The sequence below is a fragment of the Xenopus laevis genome, chromosome 3S (genome assembly GCF_017654675.1).
Source record: "Xenopus laevis strain J_2021 chromosome 3S, Xenopus_laevis_v10.1, whole genome shotgun sequence".
Classification (NCBI taxonomy): domain Eukaryota; kingdom Metazoa; phylum Chordata; class Amphibia; order Anura; family Pipidae; genus Xenopus; species Xenopus laevis.
Window position 1 is genome coordinate 46,367,765 of NC_054376.1, and position 24,098 is coordinate 46,391,862.

The 24,098-nt window shown below is 38.6% G+C and overlaps 1 protein-coding gene across 2 annotated transcripts in view; it reads right to left on the reverse strand.

Annotated features, from left to right (window-relative positions):
* Nucleotides 1-388: 388 nt before the first annotated feature.
* Nucleotides 389-24,098, reverse strand: part of fes.S (FES proto-oncogene, tyrosine kinase S homeolog) — a 52,761-nt gene continuing 29,051 nt past the window's right edge. For both annotated transcript variants that reach the window (XM_041588254.1, XM_041588255.1), the window contains exons 11-19: nt 19,684-19,893; nt 19,155-19,277; nt 18,866-18,919; nt 16,608-16,726; nt 13,376-13,470; nt 11,325-11,448; nt 8,873-9,030; nt 7,524-7,646; nt 389-2,458 (exon numbers count right to left, since the gene is read on the reverse strand). In XM_041588254.1, the coding sequence (XP_041444188.1) occupies nt 2,316-2,458; nt 7,524-7,646; nt 8,873-9,030; nt 11,325-11,448; nt 13,376-13,470; nt 16,608-16,726; nt 18,866-18,919; nt 19,155-19,277; nt 19,684-19,893 (1,149 nt within the window). In that variant the 3' untranslated portion in view covers nt 389-2,315. The remainder of the gene's footprint in view (nt 2,459-7,523; nt 7,647-8,872; nt 9,031-11,324; nt 11,449-13,375; nt 13,471-16,607; nt 16,727-18,865; nt 18,920-19,154; nt 19,278-19,683; nt 19,894-24,098) is intronic.

The window sequence follows — 24,098 nt, forward strand, 5'->3', positions numbered from 1 at the left end:
TGATCTTATTGGACTGTTTTTAATCAATTCAGACTTTTAGAGGTTTTCAGATTTTTTTCCTTAGGAATTGTCAAAATCGAATTTTTAGAGATTTTAGAGGTATTTGTATTTTGTTAGCGCATCTTCAGGACTTTTTACAAAATTGTACTAATTATGTTCAGATTTTTAAATAAATTCCATGACATTTGTGGTTTTAGAGAAAGTGAGTTTAGACGTGGTTTCAAAAACCTCTAAGAACACAAAAATTCAACCTTCAATAAATTGGCCTCCTCGTATATACAGGGCCAACCTAGATATTTAATACTTTAAATGTTAGTTATTTTACTTGCTTAGCTTTCTTTTTGTATTTTTTTGTACCCATGGTGATTACATGAGATTCTGCTACTCGTGTTTTTAAAGCTTTTATTTTAATTAATGCTAATTTTAATAATGATATTGACTTGAACAATATAATTTTTTTCCATGATAGAATTTAAGCCATTTAACTCTTTCTTCAATATGAAATTTGCAGAAAAAAACACAATCCTGGAAAAAACGTAAGTACAAAAAAAGCTTGATCATGTTTAGCTTTTTTTTTGTTCACAATAACGCAAAAAATAATACATTTGCCCCTAAGCATAAAAATTTAATTTTTTTAATCAAGTCTCTATATTTTGTAGATGCAGATAATTATCGTGAGGGGATTGTGGTGTAGTCAGTAACAGTCCTTTCCAGTCGATATACTTAGTACAGGTATGGGATCTGTTATCCAGAAATCTCCAAATTACAGGAAAATCTTCTCTCATGGACTATTTTAATTGAATTGTTCAGACTTTTAAAAATTATTTCCTTTTTCTCTCTAATAATAAATATTACCTTGTAAGTCACCCTAAAATATAATTAATCCGTTTGGATTCCTTTTTAATTAATGTTTAAGGTATTGAGATCCCTTATCTGGAAAACACCATGTCCCATGCCTGTTTTAACATTTCTATTGATACACAGTAAGTATGATGTTCTCATGCTCTTGAGCTACAATCAATAGTGTCTGCTCTTTGACGTTGTTTTGGTCTCTGAAGTGCAGCAATGGGGCAAGGACAAAATTAATAAAAGCAAGATGGTTTAGAAAATGTTGGTTGAATCCACACCTTTAAAATTACAGGTGACATTTTTTCTTTTCAACTCATCAGCTTGGGCCTGGATTGGTCTGAGTATTGAGTGTTTGTGACATGGGTCAACAGAGCTTACAATCTCTTCCACAATCCTTCATTATCTGTTGCCGAAAAACCATTTCCCATAGTAGGGTTGCCACCTTCTCTGGATAAAAATACAGACTTTCCTATATTTTAATCTCATTTCACTATTAATAACATTGGCATGAAGCATAATTTTATTGGCTAGTAGTGATGTGCAAGCCGGGGCTGATACCCGCGGGCTCAGGCCCGGACTGGCAATCTGTGGGTTCTGGCAAATGCCAGAGGGGCTGCTATAAGGTCCCATAGAAAGTCAGTATTTAGTGGGCTGGTGGGAGCTGTTTGGGCCTCTATGTGGGCTGATTGGGCCTCTGTGTACCTGAAATGCCAGGGCCTATTTAAATTCGCAGTCCGGACCTGCGCGGGCTGATTTTGCACCTCCGGTTGTGGGTGGCGGGCATGCTCTCGTGCTCTCCCCAACAGCCACTTGCACTGCCGGTCTGCCGGCTTCCTTTTTCTTATAGACACGCACCTTATCGCCCGCCCCTGTTTGTGATGTCATCAGTGGTCGGTACGGGTCTATAAAAGAAACCTGGAAGTTGCGGGCGGGCGTGGGTGGAGGGAGGTCGGGTTAGGGTCAGGTGCAGGTCGGGGAAAACCGGAACTGCACATCACTGTTGGCTAGGCCAGTAAAATACTGTTCAGATGACAACCTTAGCCCAGAGACCTGTTTCTGCAGTGCAGCAATAAGTCAACGTCTGCCACACTGACACATGCCCCATGACTACAGTGAGTAAAAAAATGTACTGCTGTGCTCTAATACCTGAATCTCTAAGGGTTTGCAATAAAACCCAAAAAGAACAGGCAAGTAAGCCCTGTTGCAGACGTTCACCAGTAAATGCATCTCTGGGGTGTTCTGCAGTGAAACCCAAAAAGGATGGCACACACCACCCAATTACTACAGTGCACCAATGCCTAAGGTTCCGCGGTAAAACCCAGAAAGGATGGAAAACAGAGTCCTATTGCATCAGTAAGGGAATCACTAAAAGATTCTGCAGTGAAACCCAGAAAGGATGGCACACAAAGCCCCTTATTGCAATGCAGTGAATATCTGCCAGGAAAGAGTTCATAGTATCAGAAGACTTATCGGTATCTCTTGCGGATGGTGACAAGCACCTGATGCACAATGCTGAAATTAGGCCGCTTCTTTGGATCATATTCCCAGCATCTCAGCATCAAGCTATAGACTTCATCAGGGCAGTTATCTGGGACAAGCAGACGAACTCCTGGAAGTAAAAGATAGATAATTATACACTTTTTTTATTAGTATGTGCCATTGGGTAATCATAAATAAAATAGAAAATTGCCATTTTAAGAATTAAAAGGTATACAGGTATAAAGATAATATCAAGGCGTAAACCCTCTAATGTTAGTCGGCTTTTATTCTCAGATAATGAACATGTACAGCCAATGATGTCCATGCTTGGATGTATAATGATGCACTTATTTATACAATGATAATGATCATGCTGTGTCAGATAATGGACTGAGGTGCAAGCAACCTAGTCCTCTGCTGCCTGGAATCAATACATTGATAATACAATCTTACACCATAGGGGATTCAAAATACCTACAAGCAGAATAAGTGTAATATAAATGGAGAATATTTCAAAGGATATATAATTGCCCCTCTGCCAATTACCTCACAGTTGTATCTCATACTACACAAGATAAATACCTAGAAACCACTTACTAATTTCAAGTTTGATTACAATATGTTAGCAGAATGCCTTTATGTCTGCATTGGTAGTTCTGTTGGGGTTGCGATGCTAAGTATTCTTCTGCTGCTTGGTGCTAGGCTGAACTAAGAAAACACATGTGTGTCCAGGAGAAGTGGTTTCTGAAGAACTAGGCTGAGTGTCTAACACCCTTTAGACAGTCTAGTATGCAAAACTTTATTTACAAAGCGCTGTAAGGATACAAAACTCAATATAAAATGTACAATAGTACAATATATAAAAGTACACACAGGGAGGACAAATAATGTAAAAAATACAACATATATATATATATATATATATATATATATATATATATATATATATATATATATATATACATATATACATATACACAGTTAGGCCCATAAATCTTTGGACAGAGACAACTTTTTTCTAATTTTGGTTCTGTACATTGTCACAATGAATTTTAAATGAAACAACTCAGATGCAGTTGAACTGCAGACTTTCAGCTTTAATTCAGTGGGTTGAACAAAAAGATTGCAGAAAAAGGTGAGGAACTAAAGCCTTTTTTTAACACTTAAAAACTTATTCCAGGGGCTCAAAAAGCAATAGGACAATTAACTCAAAGACTGTTTCATGGGCAGGTGTGGGCAATTCCTTCATTATGTTATTATCAATGAAGCAGATAAAAGCCCTGGAGTTGATTTGAGAGGGGGGTGCTTATATGTGGAAGATTTTACTGTGAACAGACAACATGTGGTCAAAGGAGCTCTCCATGCAGGTGAAACAAGCTCTCCTTAAGCTGTAAAAACAGAAAAAACCCATCTGAGAAATTGCTACAATATTAGGAGTGGCAAAATCTACAGTTTGGTACATCCTGAGAAAGAAGGAAAGCACTGGTGAACTCAGCAACGCAAAAAGACCTGGACGTCCACGGAACAGTGGTGGATGATCACAGAATCATTTCCATGGTGAAGAGAAACCCCTTCACAACAGCCAAACAAGTGAACAACACTCTCCAGGAGGTAGGTGTATCGATATCCAAGTCTACCATAAAGAGAAGACTGCATGAAAGTAAATACAGAGGGTGCACTGCAAGGTTCAAGCCACTCATAAGCATCTAGAATAGAAAGTCTAGATTGGACTTTGCAAAAAAAAACATCTAAAAAAGCCGGCACACTTCAGCAAAAACATTCTTTGGACAGATGAAACCAAGATCAACCTCTACCAGAATGATGGCAAGAAAAAAGTATGGAGAAGGCGTGGAACAGCACATGATCCAAAGCATATCACATCATCTATAAAACATGGCGGAGGTAGTGTGATGGATGGGTGTGCATGGCTGCCAGTGGCACTGGGACACTAGTGTTTATCAATGATGTGACACAGGACAGAAGCAGCCAAATGAATTCTGAGGTGTTCAGAGGCACTGTCTGCTCACATCCAGCTAAATGCAGTTTTTCATCCAGCTAAATACAGTATGCGTTTCATAATACAGAAGGACAATGACCTAAAACTTACAGCAAAAGCAACCCAGGAGTTTTTTAAAGCAAAGAAGTGAAATATTCTTGAATGGCCAAGTCAGTGACCTGATCTGAACCCAATTGAGCTGCATTTCACTTGTTGAAGACTAAACTTCAGACAGAAAGGCCCACAAGCAAACAACAACTGAAAGCTGCTGCAGTAAAGGCCTGGCAGAACATTAAAAAGGAAAAAACCCAGAATCTGGTGATGTCCATGAGTTCAGGACATCTACTGTCATTGCCAGCAAAGGGTTTTCAACCAAGTATTAGAAATTAACATTTTATTTTCAGTTTTTTAATTTGTCTCATTACTTTTGAGCCCCTGAAATGAAGTGATTGTGTTAAAAAAAAGGCCTTAGTTCCTCACATTTTTATGCAATCTTTTTGTTCAACCCACTGAATTAAAGCTGAAAGTCTGCAGTTCAGTTCAGAGTTGTTTCATTTAAAATTCATTGTGGTAATGTCCCTGTCCCATAGAGCTTACAGTCTCAGTGGGTGGATAACATACAGGCACAAATTGGAGGGCAAAAGTGCACAAGGTTAATCCTTTGCCTGCCAAGCACGTACATGCTGGCAGGCCAGGGCTCAATCTATTAAGAACGTACTAGGTATGTTCCTCTGCAGATGAGCCTTTCTCTCTGCATCAGCGGCTTCTGCCTGTGGGGAGAAATGACAGCTCCTTGGCAACGAGACTAGGGGCTGTAACGTCGGTCCTGCGTCACAATCATGGCAGGACCGACCTACAAGCAGCAGACGCAATCAGATCACTCGTCTGCTGCTATCCTGGCTTCTTTCTCTGGTAATTTGTTATACAAAGGTGTCTTTTCCCTTGCTGAATCCGTCAGAATGTGTACTTTCCAAAAATATATAGTTTTCTTGTAATACATAATACGCAGTTAAGGGGCTACAATTGCAAAAGGGGGATTGGCTGGCAATAAAAGTGATATGAGTGATTTTCATTCGGAGTCCATACATATCGCATATTTTTCTAAATCTATGCATATTAGGGTGATTTTCCTTTCTACATAAAGGATTGACTGAGATAAGTGTGGCAAATTGCAACATTTTTAGGAGATTTTAAGATATGTCATAAAAAACACTAAAGGTGGCCATACACGGATAGATCCGCTCGTTTGGCGATGTCGCCAAACGAGCGGATCTCCCTCCGATATGCCCACCTTGAGGTGGGCAATATCGGGCTGATCCGATCGTGGGCCCTAGGGCCCAACGATCGGATCCTAGCGTTCACCAAACGGGCGGTCGGATCGCGGGACCGCATCAACGAACAGATGCGGCCGCGATCCGACGGGATTTTTAATCCCATCCGATCGAGATCTGGCCGACTTTCGGCCAGATCTCGATCGGGGAAGCCCGTCGGGGGCCCCCATACACGGGCCAATAAGCTGCCGACACGGTCTGTCGGCAGCTTTTATCGGCCCGTGTATGGCCACCTTAAGTTTAGGAAGGATTTGCATCTTGGTAGTTTTTACACTTGTTGGATTCGTTTTTGGAACGTGCATGTTCCAAAAAGATATGGTTTTCTGGGGTCACAGTACTTTTAGCTTTTATCACACATAAAACTGGCGATGTGTTTTTGAATAGGTTTAAATTAGAACACACAAGGAAAATTTTGGGAACCGTAAATGCCACATACTTAGGCAAAAAACTGGTGAACCACTGGTGTTCATATTTAGGGTGGTTTATCCTGGTACCTAATGATATATGGGAAATAAAATGCTGCAAAGTGGAAGCTTCGAGGTGATTTTCTGCAATTTCATCAAAAGAGCCGACTTTAGCAAAGCTTTGCAGTTTGGTATTTTTGAGTAAATAGACATATTTACCCGTTTTGGATTTGGGGGAATGTGTACATTATAAAAATATATGACTTTCTGGGGTTAACACTTTTTTTTAGAGCTTTATCCCAGATAAAATTCAGTAAATGTGTTGCTTTTGAAGAAGCTGAAATGAGAGAGGATGATAGTTCATATGGGGTTTCTTTCTTTTGGGGCCCCTAGAGGCCACATACTTAAGTAAACCTATGCACATTGGGCATCAAACAGTTCAGTGAACCCCTTCATATTTAGGGTGATTTATCTTGATACCTATTGTTAAGTGGGAGATAGGATACTGCAAAGTGGAAGCTTTGAGGTGATTTTTCATAAATGTCAGAAAATTTTATAAAAACTGGTAACTTTAGGAAAGTGTTGTGGCTCGGTAGTTTGGAACAGAAAGACATATCAGAAAGACGTATTTGCTTATTATTGTATTCGTTAGAATAATTTTTTTTCCAAAAATGTATAGTTTTTTTTAGGGTAAACCCACTGTTAGTGGAGTTTTTTGCCTTGAAATGTGATGGTGTACTGCTGGGAGTAATGAGAAATCTCTAGAAAACAATACGTTTGGTATTGGCGTGTTCTGGAGACATGATACTTTCCAAATCAGTTGCAATTTCATGCATAAAGTAAATGACGTTTCTATTATAGCTGTTTATATTATGGAAAATATGATTTTTCCCATTCTTTAGATTTTAGTTAGAAGTCTATAACTTATTACAGAAGCATATTTTCAAAACTTAGGTTGTTCTGAAAATAACAATAGAACGATTTCCTGCATAAACCTTAAGTCCCCTCCAGGAAAGGTCCCTACAGTAAAAAAGCACTAAATGTTCAAAAACTGTCTGGTAAAAAAAGTTTGCAAGTGATCAAATTGACTGGCAGTGAAAGGGTTAAGCCATTGTCCCTTCGGTGCCAGTACAAGTGGTCCAAAAAGGCAGAAGCTACTACTATTTATGTGCACGAGAGTGCATATTTGAAATTGAGCCCATTTGTTAGGTCACTAGAGGTGTTTCTGCTTTATTATTTTGAATTGATTATACTTTCAGTCTAACTAGTTACTAACCTTGTTTGTCACTGATGTCTGTTGTGAAGCCCACATGATTGTTTTGCTGTTATTATCAAGCATCAGAGTAATAGAATTAGGCACAATGCAAACTGTTAGGATTAGGTAATATATGACATGACATATGCTCATCTTTCCAGTGGCTTCGTCATTCTATCCAAGCCAACTCTCTCTTCCTATACACTTACCCTGTTCTATGGCCTCCCTTGTTTGCTGGTTGGTCATAGCTGCATAAGGAACGGAACCCAAGCTGAAGGCTTCCCAGAGTAAGATACCAAAACTCCAAACATCACTCTCTGAACTGTACCGACCTTTAATGCAGACAGAAATTCATCAGACGGTAACATATGCCAATATGGCTAGAGCCTGGTCTTTTTTCTACGGCTGCATTATGCATTTGGATTCAGCCAAATACAGAGTCATCCATAAATTATATGGAACCCAATCCAATCCCTAATTTGCACATTCAGATTTAAGATAAACGTATCTTCATCATCATCAGTGAACAAAAAAGTCACAGGATATCGAGAATTTGTATTTGGTTAGGCTGAACACTTAGGAATCATCTCAATTCTTCAGAAAGTAATGGCATTCAGCCAAATCCTGAATGGAATTGTAGCATTCAAAGGAGCTAAATATGTGGGGCTTATAATTAAAACAAATATTGTTTTATCTTATTCCCAAAACCTAGTGTGCAAGAGCCTATAGCAGATCCTTCAAAGCCAACTTGTTTCTTTTATAATTTGTTTAAGCATCATAAAAGAAAAAGGATTAATTACAAATATAGCATGCATGTGTATACTGCAAGCCTTTAAATCATGGTATTTCATTGCAACATTATTGTATGAATTATTAGCAAATAGCATAGAGTAGGTGTACAGAAGGGGAATAGCCTAAATCTTTAATGACTAGGTTTTTTTCACAGATCTCTGGGGCAAAGATGTTTAATTCTATTTGTATTTTTAATTTTTTTCATGCAGTTTATAGCATTTCGTACACTGAACTCACAGTGCTGTATGGATGGAAAGAAAGGCTAAACATAACCAGCGACTGTCCTCTCTAACCTGCAATACTTGCTTCAGAAGTTGTTGGCTTTCTGTTAACCATGACATTTAAAAGAAGCAGAGTTACATCCCGGCTAGACTGGCAGTGGAGTAAGGCTAATGACCCAATTTGAGCGGAAATTTTAAAAAGTGCCTTTCTGTGCCCCACAACAACCTCCTGCCATAATCTAAAACTTTCTTTTCAGCTTTGTCCATTTCTTCTAGAACTGACTAGGGTACAACAACAGAGGCACCCTAAATTAAATGGCACAAGAACAAAATCTGAAATTATTTCAGCACCAGTTTTCAGATTTGCTCTGAGTAGTATTCTAACAGAGGTAAAAGTGAGAGTGATTAATGAGACATGATAAACTATAAAGATATATCAGACAGAAGCAGGCAGAAGATGTGAAGCAGGCAGTTACTTTCTTATACAGTCTGTTTGCTGATTTTCATAGAAATGTACAGTGGGGACACATATAGACATGCTGTACCGTAATTGAGGGCTTCTGGCGCCGTCCATTTAATAGGAATCTGCTTCATCCCCCCAGTGGATGAATACACTCCATCTTCTTCTTCTCTGGACATGCCAAAGTCACTTATCTTTAAGACATTTTTCTCAGTGACCAGACAGTTACGGGCTGCAAGGTCCCTGCCAAAAATGTAAAGATTATTTTTAATATCTGAAAAACATTGATATCTCTGCAGCACTCATTGTTATAATGCAGGACACTATACTGAACATAGTTTTTTAGGGCAGGATTTGCTAGGCATCTTGTCAACAGGGAGGAGACGCAGGCCTGGACTGGCAATCTGTGGGTTCTGGCAAATGCCAGAGGGGCTGCTATAAGGTCCCATAGAAAGTCAGTATATAGTGGGCTGGTGGGGGCTGTTTGGGCCTCTGTGTGGGCTGATTGGGCCTTTGTGTACCTGAAATGCCAGGGCCTATTTTAATTCTCAGTCCGGACCTGGAGGAGAGCCTTGAGAAAATTCAGCTGCATGGACTGTTTATGAGTGTAGGGCAGAAAGGACATTAACCCTTGGCCCCAGCATTTCACAAACTGGCAGTTATACATAAAGCTTTAAAGTTGTACATATAATGCAATTTTCCTATTATGCCCAAAGACCATGCATTGCAGATATGTGCAAATACCTCTGACTGCTCCTTTAACAGTATTTTTGGTGTCAGTTTATAGTACAAACTGATGCACTTTGACGTAAATGTGTGATGTATTAAGTATGAATTAAATTGAGTCCACATCAGTTGAACATTTTTAAGTGATACTAACATGTTCAATTGAAAGATGCACTTTTCTGCTGCTTGGAGAAAAAATGTCTCATTGGTTGCTATAGTATTATTGTTATTGTATTACTCCCAATATATTCTGTAACAATCGTTAGATACTTTCAGTATATGCATCAAGGCTGTCCAACCTGTCACCCGCCAGCTGTAAAACTGGAAAACTGGAACTTTTGCCATCCCACTAACAAAAAGTCTCAGAGGAGATGTAGGAAGTTATAACCATTTAACAGCACGAGGGCTGCAGGTTGGACATCCATGTTTTATGGAGATTTTTTTCCCCTGGATGTAGATCCGATCATTCTGCGATGCCTGGGCTCTTTTTTTCTCTAACTTGGGCCCTGTATATTTGTAAAGAAACTGATAAATCCCCTTCCTTAGTGACCTAGTAATACAAAAGAGTAAGTGACAGCTTCTGCTCACCTGACTTTGTTTATACTACCCAGATAACAAAAGTCCCGCCACCTTACTTAGTATACTGTAATGCAAAACATCAGATGCTGCCTGAGAAATGTATCAGGCATAAAAACAATCATCAACTTTTATCACTCAAGAATCAGAGTGAGAACATAGGGCCTAATGAGACTTTTGGATGTTGTTGAACAACAAGTCCCAGAATTTGCTGGCAGTTGTAGCCCAAGTGTCAAAGAGAAGCACAGAGGACTGCATAATTCACAGCAATGTTCTCCCAGCACGTGAAGATGATTGAGCTGATGATGTTATTTAAAGGAACAGTTCAGTGCAAAAATAAAAACTGGGTAAATAGATAGGCTGTGCAAAATAAAACATGTTTCTAATATAGTTAGTTAGCCAAAAATTTCATGTATAAAGGCTGGAGTGACTGGATGTCTAACATAATAGCCAAAAGACCACTTCCTGCTTTTTAGCTCTCTTGGTTTCCACTGGTTACCAGGCAGTAACCAATCAGAGACTTATGGGGGGCACATAGATCATAATTGTTGCTTTTGAATCTGAGCTGACTACTAAGGTTCAATTGCAAACTCACTGGACAGTTGTGTCCCATGTGGCCCTCCTAAAAGTCACTGACTAACTCAGAGTTAGAGAGCTGAAAAGCAGGAAGTAGTGTTCTGGCTATTATGTTACACATCCAGTCACTCCAGCCTTTATACATTACATTTTTGGCTAACTAACTATATTAGAAACATTTTTATTAGAAACATTTTTTATTTTGCACAGCCTATCTATTTATCCGGTTTTTATTTTTACACATGAACATAGTTCACTACTCAGAACCCTAAGTAAGAGACTAGGTAACCCTAGGCAAAAAGTTGCATTTACAAACGGCACATTTAGATGCTAAATATCTTTGAGGACAGAGTCTGCACACAGATGTAAAATGAAGAAAAAAAAACAAAATATATATATATACAGTAGCTCTTTGCTATAGCAACAATTACAAAGGTTCTTCTCAGTTAGGCTTTGCAGCTTGACAACCCCATGCCGTAAGGCAATGCCCTTTTTTGTCAATACAGTCATTTTAATTATGTGAAGTATGTAGGACATTAATATCAGTGATGTGTCTGTGTCATAGAAGCCCTTGACAAGATTTGCCCTTTGGTGAGATTAGTCCTGTGTGGCTTTCAGCATTGCACGGGTTACACTACATACATTTCCATGGTCTGTACCTGTGAATACAATGTTTACTCTCCAAATACTCCATTCCAGCCGCAGCATTTTCTGACATCCTAATAAGCTCTTTCACCTTCAGCCTGGGACCTTGATTCTGTAGAAACGTCTGAAAGTCTCCACCTAGAAAAAAATTATTTGCTCATCCATCATGTTTTAATGGATTCTGTGCCCTTATTAAGCAGTAATCCATCTGCAACACTTAAAGGTTCTGAATATTTTTTAGTTCAGGCATTCTATTAACTCCTAAGCCGCCATCAATGCAACCGGCATTACATTATTATTATTGTCAGTACACATATAAGGGCAGTTCCTGTATAACAGACATTTTCTTATATGGTTCCCAACCACATCTAGTGTGTTCATGAAGCTCTACATACAAATGTTTATTACCTACCACAATAGCTCAGAAAAAAGATATTTTAAACAAAAAATATATAATGCATAATTTGTAGTGCAGACTAAGGGGCATATGTATAAAACTGTAAAGAAAAAAACAGCACTGAAATACACTAAACACAGTCTAACAATATATCACAGTACAGTTATAGGATCCCTTATATGGAAACCCGATATCCAGAAAGCTCTGAATTACGGAATGGCTGTCTCCCATAGACTCCATTTTATCCAAAAAAATTATTTCCTTTTTCTCTGTAATAATGAAACAGTCGCTTGTACTTGATCCAAACTAATATATATTAATCCTTATTGGAAGCAAAACCAGCCTATTGAGTTTATTTAGTGTTTAAATTAATTTCTAGTAGACTTAAGGCATGAAGATCCAAATTACAGAAAGATCCGTTATCCGGAAAACCCCAGGTCCCGAGCATTCTGGATAACAGGTCCCATACCTGTACTTAAAATTATGCAATAGGTTGCATGGAAATTGATTAGCATATGCTTTTTGAGTGAATAAAGAACTGATTTGATTGAAGTTACTGCATGGTATAAATCTTACCGACACACAGCAAGTCAGATATCATGGTATGAATGCACCTTAGGGGCCGATTCACTAAGGGTCAATTATCGAGGGTTAATTAACCCTCGATATTCGACTAGTAATTAAAATCCTTCGACTTTGAATATCGAAGTCGAAGGATTTAGCGCAGATAGTTCGATCGAACGATCGAAGGATAATTCCTTCGATCGAACGATAAAATCCTTCGAATCGAATGATTCGAAGGATTTTAATCCAACGATCGAAGGAATATCCTTCGATCAAAAAAAGTTAGCCAAGCCTATGGGGACCTTCCCCATAGGCTAACATGACTTCGGTAGCTTTTAGATGGCGAACAAGGGGGTCGAAGTTTTTTTTAAAGAGACAGTACTTCGACTATCGAATGGTCGAATAGTCGAACGATTTTTACTTCAAATCCTTCGATTCGAAGTCGTAGTCGAAGGTCGAAGTAGCCCATTCGATGGTCGAAGTAGCCCAAAAAAAACTTCGAAATTCGAAGTTTTTTACCTTCGAATCCTTCACTCGAAGTTAGTGAATCGGCCCCCAAGTGTTCCTCATAGGACTGGACTTGCTGGCTAATGTTCCCCTATGCACACGGTAGTCTCATTAAAATTGGAACCAGAGACCAAAAAGGATTTTGCTGCAGGGCCCAATTACCTTAATTTACACTACAGGGCACCATCCTATTTAATGCTCATGCTGGAGGAGTGTAAATCAGGAAAGTAATAGAGCATGTATGAAATACTGCTTAATATTTTACCAATTTGGATTGCTTAGTTATTTCCACACAAATCCAACAATAATCTTTTTTAGCAAATCACATTGTCATTCGCATACTGTGAAACATATCACTTTTTGTTATTTAATTTATTGAAAAAGAATAACATATTTTGCTGTTCATTGCACTGCATTGATCTCAGCTCCATTTTAGATTTGACTGCTCACTCATGGAAAGGTGGCTAATGAGCAAGTCTACTTTGTGTGTTTGCGACACAGCCAGAACTTAAAGTGGTATTGTCAAGCTTGCAGCTGTCAGAGGCTTATACTGTGTCACTATGCAATATTAATAGGTGGGCATAGCAGAATACTTACCTTGCACTAGCTCCATAACAATGTAAATTGGATGTTTTTGTGTGCAGACTCCAATAAGTTTGACAATGTTAGGGTGACTATATTGTTTCAGTATTCTACAAGGAAAAAAGAAAATGAGACAATCACAAAGTATACAAACCGGATGATATCCATCTTACTGTATGTAAGAAATGTTGAAACATGGAATGCATAAATAGTTCATTACTGCATTTTTTATTTAGCTTTATACCTGGTAAAAAAATTGTGGCTGAAATACTGGATGTGTCCAGGTTTCTCACATTTTTAAGTTACCAGGAGCTACCCCTGGTAACCTGTGAGCTGCTGCCGCCTAAGGTGAGCTTCTCAACACCCTTGCATGTGGCCTTCCAGAGAGCACTACAACTTGGAGGTATGCTGGGAGCTGTAGTGCAATAACATCCAACGGTGGAAATGCTAGATATCCATGATCTGTAGATAATAGGGATGCACCAAATCCAGGATTTGGTTCAGGATTCATCCTTTTTTCAGTAGGATTCAAATTTGGCTGAATCCAAGGGGCAGATTTATCAAAATGTCAGTTCAGGTTTTAATAAATAAAAACGTATCCACAATGTATTCATTCTTATGGGATTTTTAGAAGGATATTTATCAATGGGTTAAAATTAAAACTCACCATTTGATAAATACGCTTGTGAGTTTTTATTTATTAAAATCTGAACTCACATATTCATAAATCTGCCCCTAAATGTCTGACCAAACCGAATTAACAAAATCACATGACTTTTTGTCACACAAACAAGGAAGTGAAAACATTTTCAGCCGTGTGTTGCATCCATGGTTCTCTTTCGCCCAAATTAGGGTTTGGATTCAGTTTGGTATTTGGATGCTTCTTTCACAAAGGATTTAGGATTCGTCCAAATCCTAAAATAGTGGATTTTGTGCACCCCTAGCACAAAAACACCTTCAATCCTACACAGCAATGCCTCTCCTAGTGCCAACCTGCAGAAAAAATATATCATAGTCTGCATCAGATTGTATATTAGATTCAGCCCATTGCTCCCCATTGACATACAAAGCTGAAAAGTCTAGTGCAGAGGTCCCCAACCTTTTTTACCAGTGAGCCACATTCAAATGTAATAAGAGTTGGGGAGCAACTCAAGCATGAAAAAGTCCCTTGGGTGCCAAATAAGGGCTGTCAATGGCTATTTGGTGGCCCCTATGAGGACTGGCAGTCTACAGGAGGCTCTGTTTGGCACTTCACTTAGTTTTTATGCAATTAAAACTTGATTTCTAGCTTGGAATTCAAAAATAAGCACCTGCTTTGAGGACCCTGAGAGCAACATCCAAGGGGTTGGAGAGCAACATGTTGCTCACGAGCTACTGGTTGGGGATCACTGATCTAGTGAGACAGACTGTGACATTGGCCAGTTAGAATTTGGTAGCACATAGAAAGAGGATTATTATGGTTCTAAAGCGTACATATATACGTATGCACACAAACTAAACTTAGTCTAAGAATATAGAATCAGGGACATCTTTGTTTACAAGTCTATCTGGCAATGCTGAAATGCCAGAGATTCCCTAGCAGAGCACTTTGTTGTGGTAATGGGTGGTTAGCACTACTGTCTTCCAGTGCTGGGCTCATGGGTTTGATTCCATCCAGCACCTACCTGCAGGAGTTTGTATGTTCTCCCTGCGCTTGAGTGGGTTTTCTCCAGGTACTTCAGTTTCATCCCACACATAGGGGTTAACTGGCTTCCCATTAAATTGAACTTTGTGTGTGTGTGAATGTGATATGGATCTTGGATTGTAAGCTCCACTGGGCCAGAAAATCTTGTAAAGTGCTGAACAAAGAAACTATTTTTGTATCAAAGCACTTTCAAGGCTGAGGCTTTTCCAACTCGGGGCCCTTGAATTATGATCATGATAGAGGATTTTTACAGGATTTACAGAAGTAGTTGATGTGCATCCCATTAGCACATGACACATGCCACATATTTAAAATAAAAAGTCATTCAAAGAAACATCTATTAACCAAACAAGCCTGTCAACAAAAAAATGCTGGAATTTAAATGTCAGGGAACCTCAAACATAAGGGCAGAGACATGCTACTATTTCAGGAGATTAGTTGCCCAGCGACAAATCGCTTCTTCTTCGGGCGAGTAATCGCCCCAAAATGCCGTCCCGCCCGCTAGAATGTAGCGGCTGATTTACATTCTAGCCAGTGGGAAGGCAGTTCGGGAAGATTAGTCGCCAGAAGAAGAAGCAATTTGTCACAATGTCAGAAGAACAAGATCACATCATGTACTCATTTGCAGGGCAGGGCAAAGAAAATCCACTATTCATTTTTGCCTTTGTTCTGGTAGCAGTAAAATACCCCCCACCCACCTACATTCCATCTGTTTTTTTGTGAGCTTTGCTACGTGTATTTAATCATATTTCCAACCTATGAAGCATGAATCTGTGTTCCCAAGTGCTCTATATATTTGCTATGATTAATTCCCGATCTAGACTCTAGATTTTTATACAGTTAAGTGATTCATTCCCTCATTTGCCTGGCCTAGGAAGCAAACGTACTAATTGCTTTTATTCATGTCATTATTTCTGCTCTGTGCTTACTTTCTTTTTATTTGTTAGTTAAACAAATGAGCTGATGCATTGTTTTATGACCCTGAGTTTTCCTCTCATACCCAATGAAGTGCTAAATGCCTCTCCAGATTGCTTGGTTACTGGCTTGAGAAATAGAGTCTCAAATTGCCTTTTTCACACAAACAAAAATAGGATAACAAATGAGTTGCATAATGAATCACTGACACGTTGAGCTTCAGCACATCTCCTCTCAGATAGAGAGTCTACTTTTCTGACTCACTCTCATTGAGCATACACAAGAGCAATTTGGCATGCAGCACTAAACGATTCACTCAGTGTGTAACAGTATTCTTCTCTTATCAGTCTGGGTATACCGTTTTGTACAGACAAGGGGAAGTTAACAACACTATAAGGGTAAAGTCACACTGGGAGATTCGGGGAGATGCTCAAGCAGAGCTCTTATTATACTGATGCTTGGGATCACTGACTAATATAGTGTCCCATAAAAATCACTGCCTGTGTGGGTGGTTCATGTGTGGAAATAAATGGAGAGGTGGCAAACCATTATTGTTGTCTGCTGCTGCATGTATAATGCTATAAATAGAGTGGCTTCAAAGACAAATCCATTTCAGATGGTTAGATATAAACCACTGACAGTACTAACCTGGCTTCCATTAGAAACTTATCCTTTAAGTCTGGCGGCAGTGTGTCCCGACAGCTTTTTACTGCCACTGGTGTGTTATCAGCCCGAAGGCGTCCGCTGAATACTTCACCAAAATTTCCCTGTGGGAAGAAAACAATTGTAAATGTAAATTTTATTCCAGGGAGAAGACAATTCTATGTACCTGGGAAAGAGTTACACACAGGATAAATGGTTATGTAAATGGTTATGTAAATGGTTGACACTGCCCCCCCCTCCCAAACTCTCCCACGTCTGTGTAAAATAGAGAGGTTGGACTTGTCACAGTAAAACAAGGACATTTTAATCTGCCTTTTTACTGGCTCTGTAAAACTTAGATTTCTGCACATTTTAAAACAAAATTTAGCAAAATATTTTCAAAGTACGGGTGTAGGATCCGTTATTCAGAAACTCATTATCCAAAAAGCTCAGAATTATGGAATGGGCGTCTCCCATAGACTCAATTTTATCCAAATACTCCACAATTTTAAAAACAATTTCCTTTTTCTCTGTAATAATAAAACAGTAGCTTGTACTTGATCCAAACTAAGATATAATTAATCCCTACTGAAAGCAAAACCAGTTTATTGGGTTTATTTAATGTTTACATGATTTCCTAGTAGACTTAAGGTATGAAGATTTAAATTACAGAAAGATCCATTATCCAGAAAACCCCAGGTCCTGAGCATTCTGGATAACAGGTCCCATACCTGTACCTGAACACAGCTATCTAGAATAACTCTAAATATGGTTGTGTGCTTTCAGCTTTTGATTTGATCTATGCAGCAGCATTGGCAATACTAATCACTAAGGTACTTTGTGCAACTTTTATTGTACATTATGAGGCACACAATATACCGTACTATGATATACAAATCAATATTTTCAAAAATTTGCTTTGTATTAAAATGTTAACTATATGAACCACTGAAAATCCCAAAAGACTGCAGTATTCAGGGAGCGATCCTGAGGCAGCAGCCCAGATGCCGTCCCCCTCTCATGCACCGCTCTTAAAAATTATCGCCCAAAAACCACAAATTCTATGGATTATTGCACACAACCCTGGGAAGATAATTATATCTTCCAAATGTAAACGGGACATCTGCCTTGACTTCTACATTACCCTGGCAGCTTTGATATGGAGTATTTTGTTTATTCAGACTTTAACAGCCTCGGGGTTTCAAAAATCTCTAAAAATATCAACTTTTTTTCTGCTAAAAATTTTGTTTTATCCCCTTTAAAAGTCCAACCAGAAAAAAAAAAAAAATCGCGTGTGAAGATCCCATTTAATCGCTCATTTAACTGGTACACCAGGAAAATCCTTTTTTTTTTTAAGTTACTTGCTATTTTGTCTTTGTGACCATTTTTATAATATTGAAGTGTAAAGTTACATTTTTTATATTCTGTAAACTGATTCTAAATTAATACATTTAGTTGATCCATTTCTTATCTTTGTCCCTGCTGAGCAGAATCCCCAGTTTCATTATGCTAATACCCCACAAATGCTGCTGAGAAATATCTCCGCTAAAAGTAGCAAATTGTAACAGTTCAGAATCTGCACCTGGATCACCTGAGCTACTACATTGAAACAGCAGGGACAGGAACATTAAACTTCAGTTTTGGGAAAAAAACATAAAAAATAAAAGATAGAGCGCAATTGAAAAAAGTCTATATTTCTGGTGAACAGCTAAACTGAAGCAGTTGAAAGTGTTTGGAAGTTGCTAAAGGTACTAAAAGTACTTGTGTCCAAACACAATCCTTGCAGTTCATGTGCATTTCAGAAAATGTTTGGCAAAGTGCACATGATTCTGTGTAAGAACCAATAGGCAGCAAGAAAGAAGCCATGAACAAGCGCTTCTGTTATTATGAGTAAACCTACAAATTTTCAGTTGCAGAGAAAAACGGGGACACGGCAGGCTACAATGTGATGACAAATAAAGCAAAATTAAACATAGCCAAAACAAGAGACGGGTCCAGGTATGGTTTTATAGCAGAACAGTAAGTAGATGAAAAAAATGTGCTCTCTAATCATGTGTGAAAGAAATATTGTGCTGTCAGGAGTTTAAACCCTGGGCTGCTGGGACTACAGAATCACAAAAAATGGCTTGAGTGGAAGTAGGGGAAAGGATGAAGGGTACTTGCAAAATGCTGAATTTTGAGAATGATATAGATAGACCAAAAAATGGTAAAGAAAATACCAAGCAGCAAAGCAGTCCCAGAACAAAATCAAGCACTTTGCTTACCTTTCCAATTCTTTCTCCCAGTATGACTTCTTCATGCTCCATCACCCATTTGTCCTGTTGCCAAGAGCAGAAAGATCCATTTTATCAGAGCAATATTTTAGAATTTTGACGGAGCGCACATATCTGTCTGTACTTTGAAAAGTGTGCATCTTATCTTTAGACAGAAAAGGAGCACTAGAGGCAGAGATATTGAAAAGGATCATATTTCCATTTGCCTCTTTGATTGGAGGACACACAGGCATGTGAAAAGATATTGTTCCAGCTACAGTCACTACCTCTGGACACGTACCTTAAAAATAGCTTTATTTATGATAACACCACTCTTTTTTGTCACTGCTTGCTGGGTTTTGACGAAGTGATTGATCAGCAATGGGATCGTTGAAAAGCCTTCTCCTTCTAACCTGTAAAGATTCTAACAAGGACAAAGTAAAATAAACCACTGTATGCTAAGTGGGGAGAATTCTGACTTGAGTATCAATAAGGAACACAAACATCTCTTCTCTTAAACATCTATTCTCTTCTTTGTTATTTCTGTTTGTTGCTTGCTGTAGAATATTAGCATATTTAGACCTGGGGTTTATCTACTTATGCCAGATGCAAGGGCTAGATGAAAGTTTTCCCATTACCATTTGCACCTAGTGCCAGAACACACACACAAGTGTGTAACACCGTGGCACCCTTAGCACCCACATCATGTTTTGTGCTTGCGTTTGCATTTTGCAACTTTTAAACAAAAGTAGGCAAAGTCCTTCTATGCAAATAAGCCTGTAATTGGTACTGACGTCAAAATGACATTGGCAAATTTTAATGTAACTCACATCTACGTTCTGAATGATAAAATGTCGTGGTTGCCCATCCCATAGTACAGACAGCACATATTCTTGCTTGCCCTGGCTCTCCCGGACAAGGAAATCCCCTCGATTCACCAACAGTCCTTGGACTTCAGAGCGAGGTATGGCACCATGGTACCAGTTCTGTTGGCTGAGAGGTTTCTGGACATCTGGGACCAAAGGCAAAAGAGGAGGCAACTGGATGAAAGAGAGAGGAAAGGTCAAAATAAACAGGGATGGGGAAATGTGAATTACTGTAGATCAGGGGTCCCCATCATTTTTTACCCAAGAGCAACACTCAAGAATGAAATAATTTTGGAGAGCAACACAAGCATGCAAAAAGTTCCCATGGCTTACAAATAAGGGCTGTGATTGGATATTGGTAGCCCCTATATGAACCTGTAGCCAACAGGAGACTCTGTTTGGCAGTGTACATGTTTTTTATGCAACTAAAGCTTTCCTTTAAGCCAGGAATAAAAAAAATAAGCACCTGCTTGGAGGCCACTGGGAGCAACATCCAAGGGGTTGAAGAGCAACATGTTGCTCACGAGCTACTGGTTGGGGATCACTGCTGTAGATATTAGCTTCCCTGCTAGTTTGTATTCTAAAAAAAATCTAAAAACTTTATTTGGGAATGCACATATAAACAAACTAATTAATTTAAAATTAAAAATAGCCCTTTGTGACTAAAGGGCCGAGAATTGTTAAGAGTGACATTACTTGTGTAACCAGACTTCTGTAAATTCCCTACCACAAGTCTCATTCAAATTCAAAAACTAAATTAGCTTGAATGACCCTTGAAGGGTGCATAACCATAAGTGAGATATGTCACAAGTCACTGGCTTACTTTGATTCAAACTGCAAAAGTCAGCTCAGAACAATGATCTCTCATTTTCCCCATAAGGATAAATCTGGAGCAGGCACTCAAATGAAGGCAGTCTTCCACCAAATAGTCAAAACAATGTGAACATTATTGTGTTTTCGTGTCTTATGCAGCCTATGATTAAGTGTTAAAGACACAAAACGCGCAAGGTGCAGGACACAAATTTTCACATTGTTTTGACTATTTGGTGGAAAACTGCCTACATTTGAGTGCCTGCTCCAGATTTATCCTTTCAGCTGTCCGCTCCCTATGCTGAGGGCTCAGGGCAGTGCACCTGGGCCACTTCCCTAATGTGGGGAGTAATCACTTTTACTGTGTGGAGACCCTCTCTATGTTTTACTGTATTTTCCCCATACAATAGTGTGTTACTCGCCTTTTGGTAAATTGGCAAATTTTCACAAAAAACCCACAATTCACTTTAATAAATCTTTCCCAATATGTCTATGGTTAGACTTATGTTGCCTGAACATCGATTCCATGATTGTGACCAATGCACATTCCCTAGCTTACAGAAAATCCCGGACCAAAGAAGATGCATTGATCAATCTCTTTTTTGTGTGCTTAAAGCATTAAGGTCAGATTCTCCCATAGGCCATTGCTAATGCCAAGTGTTGTCATAGGCTACCCAAGGGATACCATTTCACAATGAAAATGTCTTTATTTCAAGGTTCTAAAATATACATTTCCATTCAAATATCCATCCTTGTATCCACAGATATTACTCTCCTGCTTTGTAAGACTAAAGCACAATAGAATAACAACTCATTTGTAAAAGTGAGAATGCTAGAGCTATTTTAGCCACCAAACTCCAAAGTAAAACAAAGCCTTATTGCAGGCATAGTATAGTTATATTAGCTCACACAATAACCTGTTAGGTGTTAGCTAAAAGTAACAAATGGAAATGGATGAACTGTTGATCACATCCCCCTAAATTAAACAAAGGTTATTATTATTATTATTATTAGGCTACAGAATGCTATTATTTTATTTAAAGATTATCTGTATATCCATTCCATTCCACTCACAGCTCTACATAAACAAGCCAATATTAAAAGAACATAAAGCTCATTGGTCACAACACCAGTATCCGTGGTGTTTTTTTTAACAATATTGGCAATCCCTTAGTAAAGCACCCCTAGCAGCTGGCCCAGATCTGTGAAAAGGCCGCAAAGGTCTGGGAATAGGGTGGCAGGATTTTAGGAGGCACCGCGCTGTCCAGCCACATCCGCATTGGTTACAATAGTTTTTAAAATCTCCCTTGCGTCAATCCCCAGTGCTACAGACCCGATGATGAAAATTTACATATGTGCACAAATGAAGGGGACGGGATGAGGGTGATGAACGGCAGCAGACTTAGGGGTGTCTGCTATGTAAACCCTGTCTAGCAGTTTACTCTAAAGCGTTAAGCATGTGTTTTCCTAAGGCAGCCGTCATGTTATCTAACCAATAGTTTAGTAAAGTACGAGGTAGGTAGTGTATACAACTTCAGAGGCATAACTTGGTATTGTACCATTGGGTTAGTACAATGAATTCAGTACGCCAAACGATGAAACAATTGTGTCTATTTGTTGGTTATCCAGACATATCTCCATATGGTATTTTCCCCAATGACTCCTCAGCAACAGATTGCCTGTATAGCAGCTCCTCTCTCAGTCAGTGGCCTTGTCACACACAAGCTTAGTGAATGGTGTTTGTACACCTATTTTAAGGCTTAGAAATCAGCATTGCATTTAAATAAATCGGATAAAAAAATAACAGGGAACAGTGTGACCCAATTTATTCTCCTGTCGCAGTAACAGGGTATGTGAGGCTACACAAGTAATGCATAGAATGTCTCCTCAGACTTAGGTTTTTCTAGGATAAAAGGGTCAGTTACAGAAATTGCTACTCATATTAAGATGTATGTTGGGATTTTGTGTACCAAGAGGCAACAGAATGATGAAGAGGATGGAACCATTTCTAGGGGCACTGAATTAACTGAATAAATGACTACACAAAAGAAAAACAAAAGGGGTGGGGAAATGCTTTTAAGTACTGTGAGTTTTAGTTTGCACCAGTGACATTTCCAGAACTGCAAGTATTTAATATTATGCTATCTTTAATTGCCTCCCCTCCCCATATGTTGTAATATTGCCTCATCTTACTTAATGCAAACTATATTAGCAATGCTACTGGTAGTGAGATTTGTATATATTAGGCATGTTACCTGAGAACTGGGGTGGAACACAAATGTTAGAAGTAATGCCTCACATCACTTGACTCAGTATCTGACCAAGGCTCCCTCTCAATACAGTCTGTATATTAACTCAAAAACAAAAGGACCGCTCAAAGTTCACCCTCCCTATTGCTGTTCCTATCGGGTGCTCTGTCCGCAGCATCCCCACTGCTGAGATCCGCATCAACAACAAAGAAATGGACGGCACTCAGATCAAAGGAATGCAGGTTTATTGTGTACTCCTGCAGGGATCCTACGCCCTACGCGTTTCGGGAATCACTCCCTTAATCATAGGCATACATACAATGTTGCGCATGTCTTTAACCAGTACTAACCATGACTATACAGTATATGTAAATTAAGCTTTCAAGGAAGGACATTTGTCCTGCGCTGCCAACAGTTTGTTGTAGCAGTGTGTGTGTGTGTGTGATCAGTGAGAGTTCTCTCCTTTTAGTGTAATTTAATTCAAGGTTACGTTTTAACCAAGAGATACTTTGTATGCGATACACACTGAACAGGTTTGCTTTGAAGTAGTTAGGGGATACTGAAAGTTACAAGTATCCATTCTGCTTCAGTATGTCGCAATGTTGATATGTATATATATATATATATATATATATATATATATATATATATATATATATATATATATATATATATATATATATATATATGTGTATAAGTCCAAGGTGGAACGCACAACCATAAATTAAATCAAAGCCTGGGTGCCAGTCCGTAGTTAATACAAAGTATCGATCCAATAGTGACAGCACTCCGAGTTAAATAATTAGGAACAACAATGAAGAATAAACTATAGCAGGTTTATTGTATTGGATACAATAAACCTGCTATAGTTTATTCTTCATTGTTGTTCCTAATTATTTAACTCGGAGTGCTGTCACTATTGGATCGATACTATATATATATATATATATATATATATATATATATATATATATATATTTATTAACAACAAAATACTCTAACCTGCGTAGAGGCTGTAGACAGAGGATAAAGGAGGTTCAAGAATAAATAAAGTTCCTTGTGAGTGAATACCTTACAGTGCCTTTTGTCCATGAAAAGATAAAAAGAGTAGCACCCATTAGTGAATATAATATTTTGTAGATCTATACCGGCTGATTAAAATGAAGGGTCTGCCATTTGTCAGAGATGCTTTTTACATTAAGGTTGGGCAGGTGTGGCAAATATAAAGGAGAGACACATGAAACTAGGCCATAAAACATGTAGAGGGTGTGTACTGCACATAACTAAGCACTTATTTCAACATGAAATAAATTTAAAGAA